Source organism: Leptodactylus fuscus, chromosome 5, assembly GCF_031893055.1.
Source record: "Leptodactylus fuscus isolate aLepFus1 chromosome 5, aLepFus1.hap2, whole genome shotgun sequence".
In the NCBI taxonomy this organism is placed as follows: Eukaryota; Metazoa; Chordata; class Amphibia; order Anura; family Leptodactylidae; genus Leptodactylus; species Leptodactylus fuscus.
The window spans coordinates 160,999,485-161,013,835 of record NC_134269.1 but is presented as its reverse complement, the minus strand read 5'-3'; the positions used below and the strand labels follow the sequence as shown (position 1 = coordinate 161,013,835).

The window sequence follows — 14,351 nt, the reverse complement described above, 5'->3', positions numbered from 1 at the left end:
ATTAAAGTTAAACATTTTTGCAAATATAAAAACATTTTGTAGAGTTTTAAAGATTTTCTAAATATCTTGTGGTCACAGTCTGTTATCTTGATTGGTTGCCAGTGGATACGACCACGAATGCAGGACCTTTCTAAGGTCAGAAAATCAACCATGATTTCTTTATTGTGGCCGAGATATCTTCTGATACATGTAGTCTCCCTGCCTGATAACCCAGGTACAATAAGAAAGTCATAGCTGGGTTCCTGACAAGTCCCAGACCATAGAAAGTTTCTGCATTAGTGGTCGAAACCATTGGCAACCAATCAAGACAACAGACCATCACCACTAAGAAAGTTAGAGAAAATCTTAAAAATTTTGCAGGACTATAAGACGCACCCAGGTTTTAGAGGAGAAAAATAGGGAAAAAAAATTTTCAGGCAAAAAATGGTAAAATATTTAATATATGGGAGTTGTAGTTTTGGAACAGCTGAAAGGCCACATTGACAGGTGACCCTGCAGCTGTACGGGGATGTATAGGGCGTTTTTTTTGTGGGGCCAGGTGTACTTTTTAGATATACCATTTTGGGAAATGTTTATTGCTTAGATCGCCTTTTATTTAATTCAGAGGCAAAACAGAGAGAAAAACCCGGCAGTTTGGCACTTTTGATTTTGACGTTCACTGTACATATAAATATTAGTAGACCGGGCATTTTCAGACACAGGGATACCTAATGTATATGTTTCACAGTAATGTTATACTTTTATATGTATTCTAGGGAAAGGAGGTGAACTTTTATTTATTTTATTTTTTATTATATTTTTTTTTTAAGTGTTTTTTTTTTTTTTTTTACTATTTTAATATCCCCCGCCTAGGGGGCTTGAACCTGCGGTCATTTGATTGCAAGTCCCATAGACGGCAATACAAGTGTATTGCCGTCTATGGGAGATTCTATACATTACTATCGCGGAGGGTCATAGACCAGCCGCGATAGTAATATATATCTATGACAGGCCTGGGAGCCTTCATTAGGCTCCCAGCTGTCATCGGAACAGGTCGGCTCCTGCGGCCTCGCCGTGTAGGAGCCGGCCTGCATCACTAAAGGTATGGGGCCGGTGGGGGGGGCTAACTGACTGCCGGGACCTGTGGAGGAGGAGTGGATTTGCAGCATGGACGCGCTACTGCCACCGCTGGTTTTCTTCAGCAGCAGTCACACTCCTGCCGCTGAATAAAACCAGCGGTGGCAGTAGCGCGGCAATCTGCAGGCCCCGGCAGCTAAGACACTCCCCGGCATCCGCCGGTCTATTACAGCAGATGCCGGGGACTGTCTTAGCTGCCGGGGCCTGCAGATTGCCGCGCTACTGCCGCTGAAGAAAACCAGCGGTGGCAGTAGCGCGGCCATGCTGCAAACCCACATTCAGACTATAAGACGCACCCTCATTTTCCTCCGAAATTTTGGGGGAAAAAAGTGCGTCTTATAGTCCGAAAAATACGGTACTTATATTTGCAAAAATGTTTAACTTTTGATTATCTACAAATATAGATATGATTATGTTCATGGGAATACCCCTTAAACACTTTGTGGCAGAACAACTGATACATCAATAAAACACTGTTGACAATATTGTGATTGTTTTCTTTGGTCACGCCTTGGTTAGTTCACAAGTAATAGGGATCCGACTATCGTGACATTGGGTAGGTCAGTGTGGGTGAGGGATAATGATGTGTAATTGTCATACTTCAGTTGTAACTGAAGTTGACCAGGTGCCTACTGCACCACCACAAAATGGCCGAAGGAACAGCCGACTGTGCATGTTCTGTGGTCATTTTGCCCCCTGTGCATTCTAAGCACAATTAGCATAATGAAGAAAAATTCAAAACCGGTGGTGAGGACCGGCAAAATAAAGGTAAGAGATGAATAGCCTTTATAAAGACTACTAGCTGCTACCTGCGACTTCATCTGCGGTGATTGTAGAAGTGTGTAAATAGAGTTGCGGGTGAAATTTTAGTAGTGTGTAAAAGGTATGGGATATGAATGTTGGGTAATTGAGCGAATACGTGAGTCTTTTTTTGTTTAACGTAGTTTTCATTAGAGCTGCTATACGTTGTTTTCCAAAAGTGTACATAGAGTGTTTGGGACTGAGGTCTTTCAAGTTAATATACTTCGGTAATGTGTGTGTTTCACTTTATTATTATTTTTTTTTTTTTTAATTTTAATGGTAATGAGTTTTGCAGGCTGCATCCAGCAGCTTGCAAAACAATACGGTTGTACAACAGCAGGGGGTGTCCTAAAGAATGCAATGCATTGCAATCCTAATGTATTGCTATGTATTGCATAAAAGTGCCAGTGCTATTGCAGGCTACGTAGCATAGCCTGCAGCAGCCTGGACACAGTCAGCTGAGTGGGAGGCATGGGAGAGGTAGCGGCTGCTATAGTAACCTGCCGGCGGCATCCTAGCTCAGTGTAGGCAGCGGAGATGAGCAGGAGGATGCCTACGCGCAGCGAGGGACAGACCAGAGCCGCGGGACAGGTAAGAGAAGGCAGCGGAATAGATAAAGCAGGGAGCAGAGGCAGTGTAAGTGAAGTGACCGGTGGTATGCAAATAAGCGGCAGCTATGGCGGGCGGTTGGCATACGAACATCAGCAGCATGGGCCGTAGCAAGGGGGGTGTGAGGTGCAAGTGACTGGGAGGTGTATTTTGGGAGGAGAAGTGGAAGGATAGGGCAGTGAGGGAGAGGGGTAAGGTTATTATGGAGCGTAAGGTGTTGGTACAGCAGAGTAGAGAGGGCAGAGGTCCTGGCAGTGGAAGAATGGTACGTGAACTTACCAGTGTCGGGCCGGTGGATGGATCCTGCAGAGGAAACAGCAGGGAGGCGATAGCGGTTTCGGGTAGTGTAGCGGCCTGAGCCAGTCTTTCGGGTGCTGCGGCCTAAGGTGGAGTGGCAAAATGGTGGCATGCTGGTAACACGTTGTTCATGTGTGCAAAGTGCGCATGCTCCTGTCAAGATAGTGGAGTAGTGTGGTGGGCGATGCCACGGATCCTCCCAGCGGTGGGGGTCGGCAAAGATGGCTGGTCCGGAGAGTGAAAGCGGTAGGCTCCTGCAGTATGGTGAAGGTGAGGGTGAAAGTGGGAAAGTATATGTGAATGTGAGTGTGTGGGGTTAGGGGCTAGGCTGTAGAGGGTAATGTGAAGTTTAGGGGCTTGCTAGGGTCCAGTGTGTGATATTGAAAAGATGGTGATGTCAGTTTGTTTTTTGTGGGGGTCGTGTGGAAAACGTATGTGGGTTATTGTGTTGAAAAGTAGCCTATTGCGCAATCGTGTGTATTAACTATGTTTGTGGAAAATTTAAGCCAAATCGGTGGAGCGGGTTTTGTGTGATTGACCGCCAAACATCCGAACATCCAAACCCAATTTCACATTTATAATATTAATAGGATTCCCAAGTGGTTTTAGTGAATAGTGAACGCCGTAAAAATTAAACCCATATAAAATATGTATGTTACAGGTGTCCCAATATGGCAACACAATTTTTTTTTTCTATTTAACCGGTTAAGGACCAGGCCCAAAAGTATGTTAAAGACCAGGCCTCTTTTTTCAAAACTGACATGTGTCACTTTAAATGGCAATAACTTTGAGACGCTTTAACTTACAAAAATGATTTTGAGATTGTTTTTTTCGTAACACATTATACTTCATGTTAGTGGTAAACACTAATCAATATTTTTGCATTTATTTATAAAAAAAACTAGGAAATTTGATGGAAATTTGAAAAAAATTGCAATTTTCAAAATGTGAAATTCTCTACTTTTCAAGCAGATAGTCATACCATCCAAATACATGAATAAATATTATCTCCCATATCTCTGCTTTATATTGGCATCATCTTTTGATTGTCTTTTAATTTATTTTGGACGTCACAAGGCTTAAAAGTGTAACAGCGATTTTCCAGATTTACAAGAAAATTCTCCAAACCAATTTTTTAGGGACCACTTCAGTTCTGAAAGTAATTATAAAGGCCTGTATAATAGAAACCCCCATAAATTACCCCATTTTCAAAACTGCACCCCTCAAATTATTCAAAACAGCATTTGGGATGTTTGTTAACCCTTTAAGCATTTCATAAGAATAAAAATAATATGGCAGTGAAATTTAGACATTTCATTTTTTTTCACTAATACATTCATTTAGACCTAAAATTAACACATTCACAAAGGGTTAAAGGAGAAAATGCATCTGATAGTTTATTGTGCAATTTCTCCTGTGCACAGAAATACCCCACATGTGGGTATAAACTGACTTTTGGGCACACGACAGTGCATGGAAGGGAAGGAGCGACACTGGGTGTTTGAACAGCAGATTTTGCTGGAATAATTTTCAGGCGCCATGCCTTATTTGCAGAGACCCTAGAGTACCAAAACAATGGAAATCCCCCAAAAGTGACCGCATTTTAGAATCCACACCCCTCACAGAATTCATCAAGGGGTATAGTCAGCATTTAGACCCTACAGTTGTTTCACAGATTTTACTAACATTGGGATGTGTAAATGAAAAATTACTAAAATGTCACTTTATCTCCAAAGTTTTCATTTTCACAAGGGGTTAAAGGAGTAAAATCCCCCCACAGTTTGTTAAACAATTTCTCCTGAACACGGCAATACCCCATATGTGGCCATAGTATGCTGTATGGGAATATGGCGGGGCTTGGAATGGAAGGAGCGCTATTTGGCTTTTGGATGGCAGATTTTACTGGAATAATTTTAGGTGCCATGTCTCATTTGCAGAGCCCCTAGAGTACCAATACAGTGGAAACCCCATAAAAGTGACCCCATTTTGGAAACTACACCCCCCACAGAACATATCAAAGGGTAGAGTGAGCATTTTGACCCTACAGCTGTTTCACAGATTTTATTAACATTGGGCCTTGAAAATGAAAAATTACTTTTTTTCCAACAAACTGTCAATTTAGCCCCAAATTTTTAATTTTCACAAGAGGATAAAGGAGAAAAAGCTCCCTAAAGTTCGTTACACAATTTCTCCTGAACACAGAAATGCCCCATATGTGGCCATAATCTGCTGTATGGGAACATGGCGGGGCTCAGAATGGAAAGAGGGCTATTTGGCTTTTGAAGGGCAGATTTTGCTGGAATATTTTTCAGATCCCATGTCGCATTTGCAGAGCCCCTAAAGTATCAATACAGTGGAAACCCCCTAAAAGTGACCCCATTTTGGAAACTACACCTCTCATAGAATTTATCTAGGGGTAGAGTGAGTATTTTGGCCTCACAGGTGTTTCACAGATTTTATTAACATTGGGACGTGAAAATGAAATATTACTTTTTTTCCCAATGAATCGTCCATTTAGCGCCATATTTTTAATTTTGCAAATAGTTTAAGAATTAAAATCCCCCCAAAGTTTGTTACACAATTTCTTCTGAACACGGCAATACCCCATATGTGGCCATAATCTGCTGTATGGGTACATGTTGGGGCTCAGAATGGAAAGAGCGCTATTTGGATTTTGGAGGGCAGATGTTGCTGGAATAGTTTTCAGGTGCCATGTCGCATTTGCTGAGCCCCTAAAGTACCAATACAGTGGAAACCCCTCAAAAGTGACCCCATTTTAGAAACTACACCTGTCAAGGAACGTATCAAGGGGTATTATCATTTTGAGCCTAAAATGCTTCCCAAAAAATTAATGTACAAAATGAAAATTGAAATTTTTAAAAATATGCCATTTCGGTGCCCAATACGTTGCACCCACTTTGTGTTGTCAGAGACCTACACTCCTAAAACTATTAAGGGGCCATCCCGAGGGGCACAAAATTATATATGTGGGTGTAAACTGCTGCTTGGGCACACAGCAGGGCTCAGAAGGGAAGGACCACTGTGCGTTTTAGCTTTTGGGGTAGAGATTTAGAGGGACCCTCTGGGCACCATGTTGTTTTTGCAGAGCCCTGGAGGTGCCAGTAAACTGGAATTCACCAAGAAGTGACCCCATTTTGTAGGGGCAATTTTAGGGTCTCTGCAAATGTGACATGGTGTCCAAAAACGAAGAATCTAAATCTGCACTCCAAAAGCACATATTGCTCCTTCACATCTGCGCCCTGCTGGGTACCCAAATAGCAGTGTATGCCCACATGTATGACACTGGTGTACCCCGGATAACGGACTTAATGCCATATGTGGGTATAAATGGCTGTTTGGGCACAGCCGGGGACAGAAGGGAAGGAGCGCTATATTGGTTTTTGGAGCACACCATGCCACTTTTGCAAAGCCCCTGAATTGCCAATAAAGTGGAATCTGCAGACATGTCACCCCATCTTGGACACTAGCCCACTGATGGGATTTATCAAGTGGTGTAGCGAGATTTTTTTAACCCTTGAGTGTTGCATTTATTTAGTTTCCAGAAATGAAATCGCAACTGATAGAGAAGTTAAAAATGAAAATTTTACTGATTTGCCATTTCAGTGTGCAACATGTTGTGCCCGACTTATGTCAGCAGAGACACTCCAAAAACTGTTAAGCGGGTATCCTGGGCACAACAGCTTTCAGAGCGTTCATCTCTGATACAAGTCGGGCATAACATATTACGCACTGAAAGGACGTATTCCTGGAAAAATGGTCATTTTCACCTTTCACAATCAGCTTCGTATTCATTTATGGATAATAAGTTATAGCAACACTTGGGGGTTAAAAATGCTCTCTGTACCCCTGGATAAATCCTTCAGGGGTGTAGTTTCCAAAATAACATCTCATATCAGGGGATTCCACGTTACTGGCGTTTCAGCTCTGCAAAAGTGTCATGGCATCCAAAAACCAAACCGTCTGCGCTCCAAAAACCCAATAACCCTTCTTCCCTTCTGTGTCCGGCTGTGCCCCAATATCAGTTTATACCCACATATGACATTACGTCCGATAGAACGGGTACATCAGTGTCATACATGTGTCATAAACTGCAGTTTGGGCGCACAGCAGGGCGCAGAAGGGAAGGAGCGCGATGCGGCTTTTGGAGTACAGATTCAGATGTTTGGTATCTGGACGCCATGTCATGTTTGTAGAGCCTGTAAGGTACCAGAAAAGTGGATTCCCCAAAGGAGTGACCCCATTTTGAAAACTGCACCCCTCAAAGAATGTATCAGGGGGTGTAGTGAGGATTAGTATCCCAGACGTGACTGCACAGCGGATGGCGAAGAGGGAATATATAAGCGGTGCGGAGGACATTGGGGACACCAAATTCTGTACTATGTCCCAGTAGCTCCTATAATTGGGGGAGTCACTCTGGGGGTCACTTTAGGGGTCACTTCTGGTGTCCGTTCCCTCATAAGCTGTAAATATGGGGTGTCCCCTGATATCCGCTCGCACAGCTTATATATTCCCTTCCTGCCGCAGCCAGTTGTGTTCTAATAATTTGGTGATTTTTGCGGACTTTTGTCTTCACATTATTAGATGCTATATTTTCTTTATTTTTCTGGTGACGCGGCCATATAAGGACTTGTTTTTTGCGGGATGAGATGCATTTCGTAATGACACCGTTTTTGGGTGTCTACATCTTATTGAATACATTTTATTAACCCTTTTTTGCTGGATTTAAAAAAAAAAAAAATCAATCCTGGCATTGAGCTTTACTTTTTTAGTTTTGCGCCATGCAGCGTACAGTATAAGTAACATGTGTCCTTTATTCTGCGGGTCGGTACGGTTACGGCGATACCTCATTTATGTTATTTTTTTATGTGTTACTAGTTCTGCAGAGGAAAAACACATTTGGGGACATAAATCAATGTTTTTTGCATAGCATCTTCTGAGAGGCGTAACATTTTTATTTTTCGGTTGACAGTGTTGGTTGAGGGCTTATTTTTTGCGGGACAACCTGCGCTTTTTATTGGTACTGTTATCGGATGCATATGACTTTTTGATCACTTTTTATAGTATATTTTGTAAGGTGAGACGGCGAAAAATCATTACTTCCGGCGAGTTTTTTCCGGGTTTTTTTTCCGGCGTTCGCCGTGTACATTAAATATTATTTCAGTTTTATTGTACAGATTGTTACGGACGCGACAATACCAAATATGCATTGTTTTTATTACTTTTTAGTTCTTTTTTTATATAATTCATTTTCTATAGAGAAAAAGGGATTTTTGGGCTTTATTACTTTATTAATTTTTTTCATACACTTCATTTTATTTTTTTTTTATTTTTTTTTTTACTTTTTCATGTGTCCATTTAGGACACTTCAATCAGCAATACTGTGCTGATATAGAATGCCATGTGAGACACAGCCTGCAGGTGTCCCACATGGCATTCCGTAGCAGGATGTCAGGCTGTGTAGACGCACAGCCTGACATCAGAAGGTCCTGGCAGGATCACCAGGTATGTGGGGACTCCGGGCAGTCTGGGGTCACTGGCCAGACCCCAGACTACCTTTTACTGCTATCGGCACCCTCCGATCTCGCCGCGGGGGGTGCCGATCTGATTCAATTGCTGGCGGATGCCTTTCGATCGCGCCGTGATGTTTCACGGCGCGATCGAAAGGGTTAAAACGTCCAGTCGGACTCAGTTCCGACTGGACGTTATTGAGGAAGGGGTTAGGTGTTAGTAACACCTAACCCCCGTCCTCCCCGCACCCCTCCCCCCGCCAAGAAGGTACCTAAAGACAGGACGTATTTTGACAATAGTCCGGTCTTTAGGTACCTGGACCGCAGGCCGTAAATTTACGTACGGCGGTCCTTAACCGGTTAAAAGGAATCAAAACATTATTATTTATTATGCTTACTTATATAGCGCCATCATATTCCTCAGCGCTTTACAAATATTGTCAGTCACTGTCCCATATAGGGCTCACATTCTACTTTCCCTATCAGTATGTCTTTGGTGTGTGGGAGGAAACCGGAGTACCCGGAGGAAACCCACGCAAACACGGGGAGAACATACAAACTCCTTGCAGATGTTGCCCTTGGTAGGATTTGAACCTAGGACTCCAGCACTGCAAGGCTGCAGTGGTAACCACTGAGCCACCATGCCATTACAAATACTACTGTATATACTCAAGTATAAGTCAACCCGAATATAAGTCGAGGCCCCTAATTTTACCACAAAAAACTGGGAAGACTTATTGACTCGAGTATAAGCCAAGGAGGGGGGGGGGGGGGGAGGAGGTATGCAGCAGCTACTGGAAAATTTCAAAAATTAAAACGGCCGGAGTTTTTGGGTGCAGTAGTTGCTGGGGAAGGGGAGGGGGTGTTTTGGTTGTCCGTCTGCCCCTTCCCTGAGCTTGAGGACTTGGTTTTTTTTCCCCAACTTGGAATTCAGCCTGGCTGAATATAGGGTATCTGCAGTGCTCCTATTAACCCCTTCCTGACGGAACAGGAGCACTGCAGATCCCCTATATTCAGTAGACCGAGTACTTTCAGACACAGGGAGACCTAATGTGTTTGTGTTTCACAGTAATTTTCTACATTTCTATGTATTCTAGGGAAAGGAGTGATTTAGAACTTTTATTTATTTTATTTTTTTAAAGCTTCTTTAATTTCTTCATCATGTTACGGGAGATTCTATACATTACCATTGCAGCTGGTCATAGACACCCCCCCCCCCCCCAAAAAAAATAAATAAATAAAAATAAAATATATATATATATATATATATATATATATATATATATATATATATACATATATTTTGTTTTGGTTTTTTTGCTTCACTCGAGTATAAGCTGAGGGGGGCTTTTTCAGCACAAAAACTGTGCTGAAAAACTGTGCTTATACTAGAGTATATACGGTATATAAATTTGGTACTGCCGTGATCATACTGACCCGCACAATACAGGTAACATGTCATTTTTACAACATAGTGAATGCCATAAAAATTAAACCCATAAGAACTTGGAGCAAATGTGTTTATTTTCCAATTCCATCTCATTCTAAATTGTTTTCCAGCTTCCCAGGGCATTGTACAAGATTACAAAGTAATCAAGGACATTACAAAGTACAATTTGTTTTGCAAACATGTGAAATGAAAAATGAAGAAAATTATGGCTCTTGGAATAGGGGGAGGAAAAGATGGACATGCAAAAATGAAAATTGGCGGTGGCATGAAAAAGTTAACCTGTAGTATTCATTTATGAAGAGTGGTTTATAACTGGAGGTACACCTTAACAGTAAATAGAATAAAAGCAGCCAGTGAATCTAATCTTATCAGAGCATATAGGATTTGTTCAGATGATTTGCTCTACAATGCTGTAGATACACAACTCCATTGCAAACTTAAGAGTTTAGAACAGAGAACAGGTGGTCTATGTAAATCTCTCAGCCCATTCATTTTCTGAAACATTTCTGTGGGCTCGTTCACATCTGCGCCCGGTCTCCGTTCTGCAGGTTTCCGTTTCCTGCACAAAACAGAGGCAGGAGATGAAAACCTGCAGGACTCTTTCATACCCCTTCATTTGAATGGGTTTGAAAGATGTCCGGCCGTGAGCCTTTTATGCTCTCCGCCGTGAAACCGTTTTTTTTTTAAATCGGACACAGAGTCGGACATACAGTACTCTGTGTCCAATTTTTAAAAAAACGGTTTCGCGGTGGAGAGCATAAAACACTCACCACCGCTCACGGCCGGACCCGCTCTGGCAGCTTTCCATCTTCTGCAAGCAGAAGACGGAAAGCTGAGAACGGAGATCGAACGCTAGTGTGAACCTAGCGTAAGCAGAAGTTTGAGGCTTCTGCATACATTTCAGTCTAGTTAAATAAAATGACTTTACACATTCAGTTAAAGGGAGTCTACTGTCTTCCCAAGCAACAACATACCTGCTCTTGCCGTTCAGAACCCCTCCCCTATCTGTGCAACTCCATGCAGCGGGAGAGGAAATATATTTGGATGGATCACGTGATAACAGTGGGAGGATCAATTCCAAGTGCACGGGCTAGCACAAAATGGGGAGGGGGTCTGAACGGCAAGAGCAGTGCATGGGTAGGTGAAGACATCCCCTTCCTTAGTACACCAACTACCTCACTGGCATGTTGACCCAAAGTGAATTTTCTCCAATTTTACAACTGTAAAAGACATTACACAGGTTTTGTTTATTAGCATATAGTGCCGAATAACGTCACAGTCCAGTTTGTTGGGGAAGGTGGTAGATTCCTATTTAATAACAACATTATTGATGGATTGTCCTTTAATAATTCATAGCAATTTACTAAGGGACCATGCGATATAAAGTACCTTCCTAATGAACGGACCTTTTACTAGAGAGGTGCTTATAATGTAAATGGGAATTACTTTTTCTCTATATTGCTTGCTCTAGAAACTGAACGTACTTTACAGAGATTGCAGATGAAAGATGTATTAGAAGTCTTACCCTTTGGCATTTTAACTGGCGACACAAAGTTTTGCAATCCGACTTCATCCCCGCTGAGATCAGACAAATTCAAGCAACGCTTAGGAGTTTCACTGCATGAACAAGTATATTCACAGTCAGAGCCAACATTTTCAGGTTCTAATCACACGTTGTTATTTTTAGTATTGTATTACTTGCCTTTACCCCATTTTTTATGATCTTGGACAACACCATTTATTTTATTTGATTTTACAATACAAAGACTTAAAAACCAAGGCCAAACAAAACTCGTCTGCCATCTTAGATTAGAAAATTGTCACTGAAGACCAGATTTTGCTTCCAACCCTTCATATTGTGATTGACAGCATCAGGCACCAACTCTCCTGTCACAAGTGGTTACAGATGGCACAGTGCAGGAGTATACCTGTACATCGAGAAGGACAGGCCCTGTGACCAGGAAAAGGAGATCTGACAGGTTAAAGGGAGTCTGTCACCAGGATGAAGCAGATTAAATCAGTAACACAGCAAGATAGGGTCAGGGTGCTGAGCGGAAATCTCACACATTTTTATAGATAGAAAAGCATTATAATCAGGTAAGCCAGTCCGATCTAACTGTGTTGCTGGCTTAATCTGCTTCTCCCTGGTGACAGACTCCCTTAAAACCAGTCCCCTGTGACACCAAGATACACATGGATGCCTGGCTTGGTTACAATTCAACTGACTGATTTTTACTAACCCCAACATCAGTCTTTGGGGAGAGTAACAAGGACTTTGGCCAACATCTACCTAATGTGTATAGGCAACAGTTTCAAGATACTTACCCAGTGAAAGTACTCAGGTTACTAAACCCCATTGCTAGGTCAGAGATTGGCGTTAATGGCTGCTCTGGAGAAAAAACCACGGACGCATCTTTGTCTCTCAATAAATTTAAAATCATTCGACAGTTTGTACGGAAATTAAGACCGGACGAGGACTTTACGCCATCTGATGTTATGGAGTGATTGTCCGCCATGGCGTCAAGTCTTGAGGAACCTGCAGCTCTACAAAACAGAAATATATAGATATCCATGAAACACACATGTCCACGCTACTTCCAAATAACATAATGACCTCCTAGTCTCATTATTTTAGTGTATCCTCATATAAGCATCTTATGGTTTATAAACCGGATTCTACATCTACTAGGTCTACCCTGTTCTGGCAGGGTACTGCCACTCAGCGCCTATTCATATGAACGGGTGCCAAGCTGCAATAACACAGCTACTACATAGTGTAAAAAGCCTTCAGATCTGCAGGGGGTGCCAGATGTCAGATTCCCACTGATCTGAGATTTGATAGGAAATCAATATCTAGTGTTGAACAACAATTTTAAGCAAAAGTGCCATGTTTAACATTAGCTGCATAAACTATACTTGAGCAGCAGTTTATCCACAATATGAGACATCTCTGAATTTGAGGTGGTCCCAGCCGTCAGATGCCCACACCTGACCTGTATAGACATTAAGGTAAGGGATAACTCATTTAGAGCAATGCTTCTCATCACACTGTGATGTGTGCCTCTCTGGTAAAATGGAGCTCCACTGGCAGAGACTTGTGCCACTGCTGCCAGTGTCAGACTTGGCACAAAGCAGGGACTCAAAAGCAGAAAGTGCACCGATTATGCAACGACGGCTACGAAGGCTAAAACACGTGACACAACATCACCAAGTTTCCTCAGGTTCTTCTCCCCGAAGCTGTTTTGTCGGAGTCTGTATATCATCTATATGCCAACAGCCATTAAACTGAAAACCTCTGGGTACAAGCATAGTAACATTTGCTACTCATAACTGCAATTCCAAACTGCATACAGGTCTAAAGTTTAAAAGAAATCAATAAAAAGCACCATGCAAACCGAGCCTAAAGCAGATGTTTCATACTACATCTCAAGGTGACACACCCATAGAATTACTGTACAGATTCCTAAGCAGTGTGTGACAACTAAAGCCGGAGGCTGGGTTTACACGTCGCTTTTTGGGTGAACTGTATGCACATTACTATACCAGAGGTTTTCTTGTCAATGGTCATTACCATACAGGTAACATGTATAGTAACATGTGATACTCAATACTGTACAAAAACGCATGCAGTGAGATGCATGAAGCATCTAAGGTTTAGTGATCTAAAAGGTCACTTTGTGAAAACCAAGAATTTCGGTATTCTTTAGTAAAAGAAGATATAAATGACTGAGAAGAGGAGTCCAGCAGGGTATGGCACATGTAACGCAGAGTTTCGGACAGTATACTTTGCTTTACTGCACGTACGAATAGGGGAGCAGGCACAGGGCAAACACACACCCAGCACTATTTACTACCCATTCATAATAGGTAGAATTTGTCTGCAAATTTGTCAAAAATGAACATTACAGGCTAAGATATGAAACCTGGTTATATATCTTATTAGAGAAATATGTTTTCTTCTGCACTTTTAGGCAGTTACTCTCTCCATATTAGTCTATGATGAGAGGTGGGGGATTAGAAAGGACACTTGGATAATTACTGCTCTTACACTCCACTATTCCTTGTTTGTTTTTTTTACACTGCCAAGCTGTAGATAAGAGGCTGTGAGCACAAAATGATGCAATAAATCACTTAACCAGAAGTCAGAAGAATCCTACTCTCCCTCTACATAGCTCTACCAGTCTAAATATGGAGAAAGAATTAAAATATAAACAATGCAGGGAGATCAAAGTTCAGGAGAAAGAACAGCTTAATAAATGGAGAGAGAAACAGATCTCCTTAATAAGATATATTACAAAGTTTATTATTTTCACCTGTACTATTCACTTATGAGAAGTTGTTTAAAACTGGAGGTACACTTTGGAGGCCCCTACAAAACTCTGTTACTGGTTTGGGAGGTATTTTGCACCTTTCAGACTTCCCTAAGAGAGCCCATTTTTCCATTCTATCATAGTAAGGGTACACATCCCGCCTTCACTGAAGAACTGCACAAGAACTGGAGGAATCAGAGAGGAGTTTGAGGAGACGCATCATTAGGTAAGTATAAAGGT

General features: G+C 41.9%; 1 protein-coding gene across 1 annotated transcript in view; it reads right to left on the bottom strand.

Moving 5' to 3' along the window:
• The window catches only part of CDC25C (cell division cycle 25C), a 31,056-nt gene extending 18,718 nt beyond the window's left edge, over positions 1-12,338 (bottom strand). The window contains exons 1-2 of the mRNA XM_075274628.1: positions 12,127-12,338; positions 11,327-11,418 (exon numbers count right to left, since the gene is read on the bottom strand). Of these exons, the coding sequence (XP_075130729.1) occupies positions 11,327-11,418; positions 12,127-12,317 (283 nt within the window). The 5' untranslated portion in view covers positions 12,318-12,338. The remainder of the gene's footprint in view (positions 1-11,326; positions 11,419-12,126) is intronic.
• Between the last annotated feature and the right edge of the window lie 2,013 nt (positions 12,339-14,351).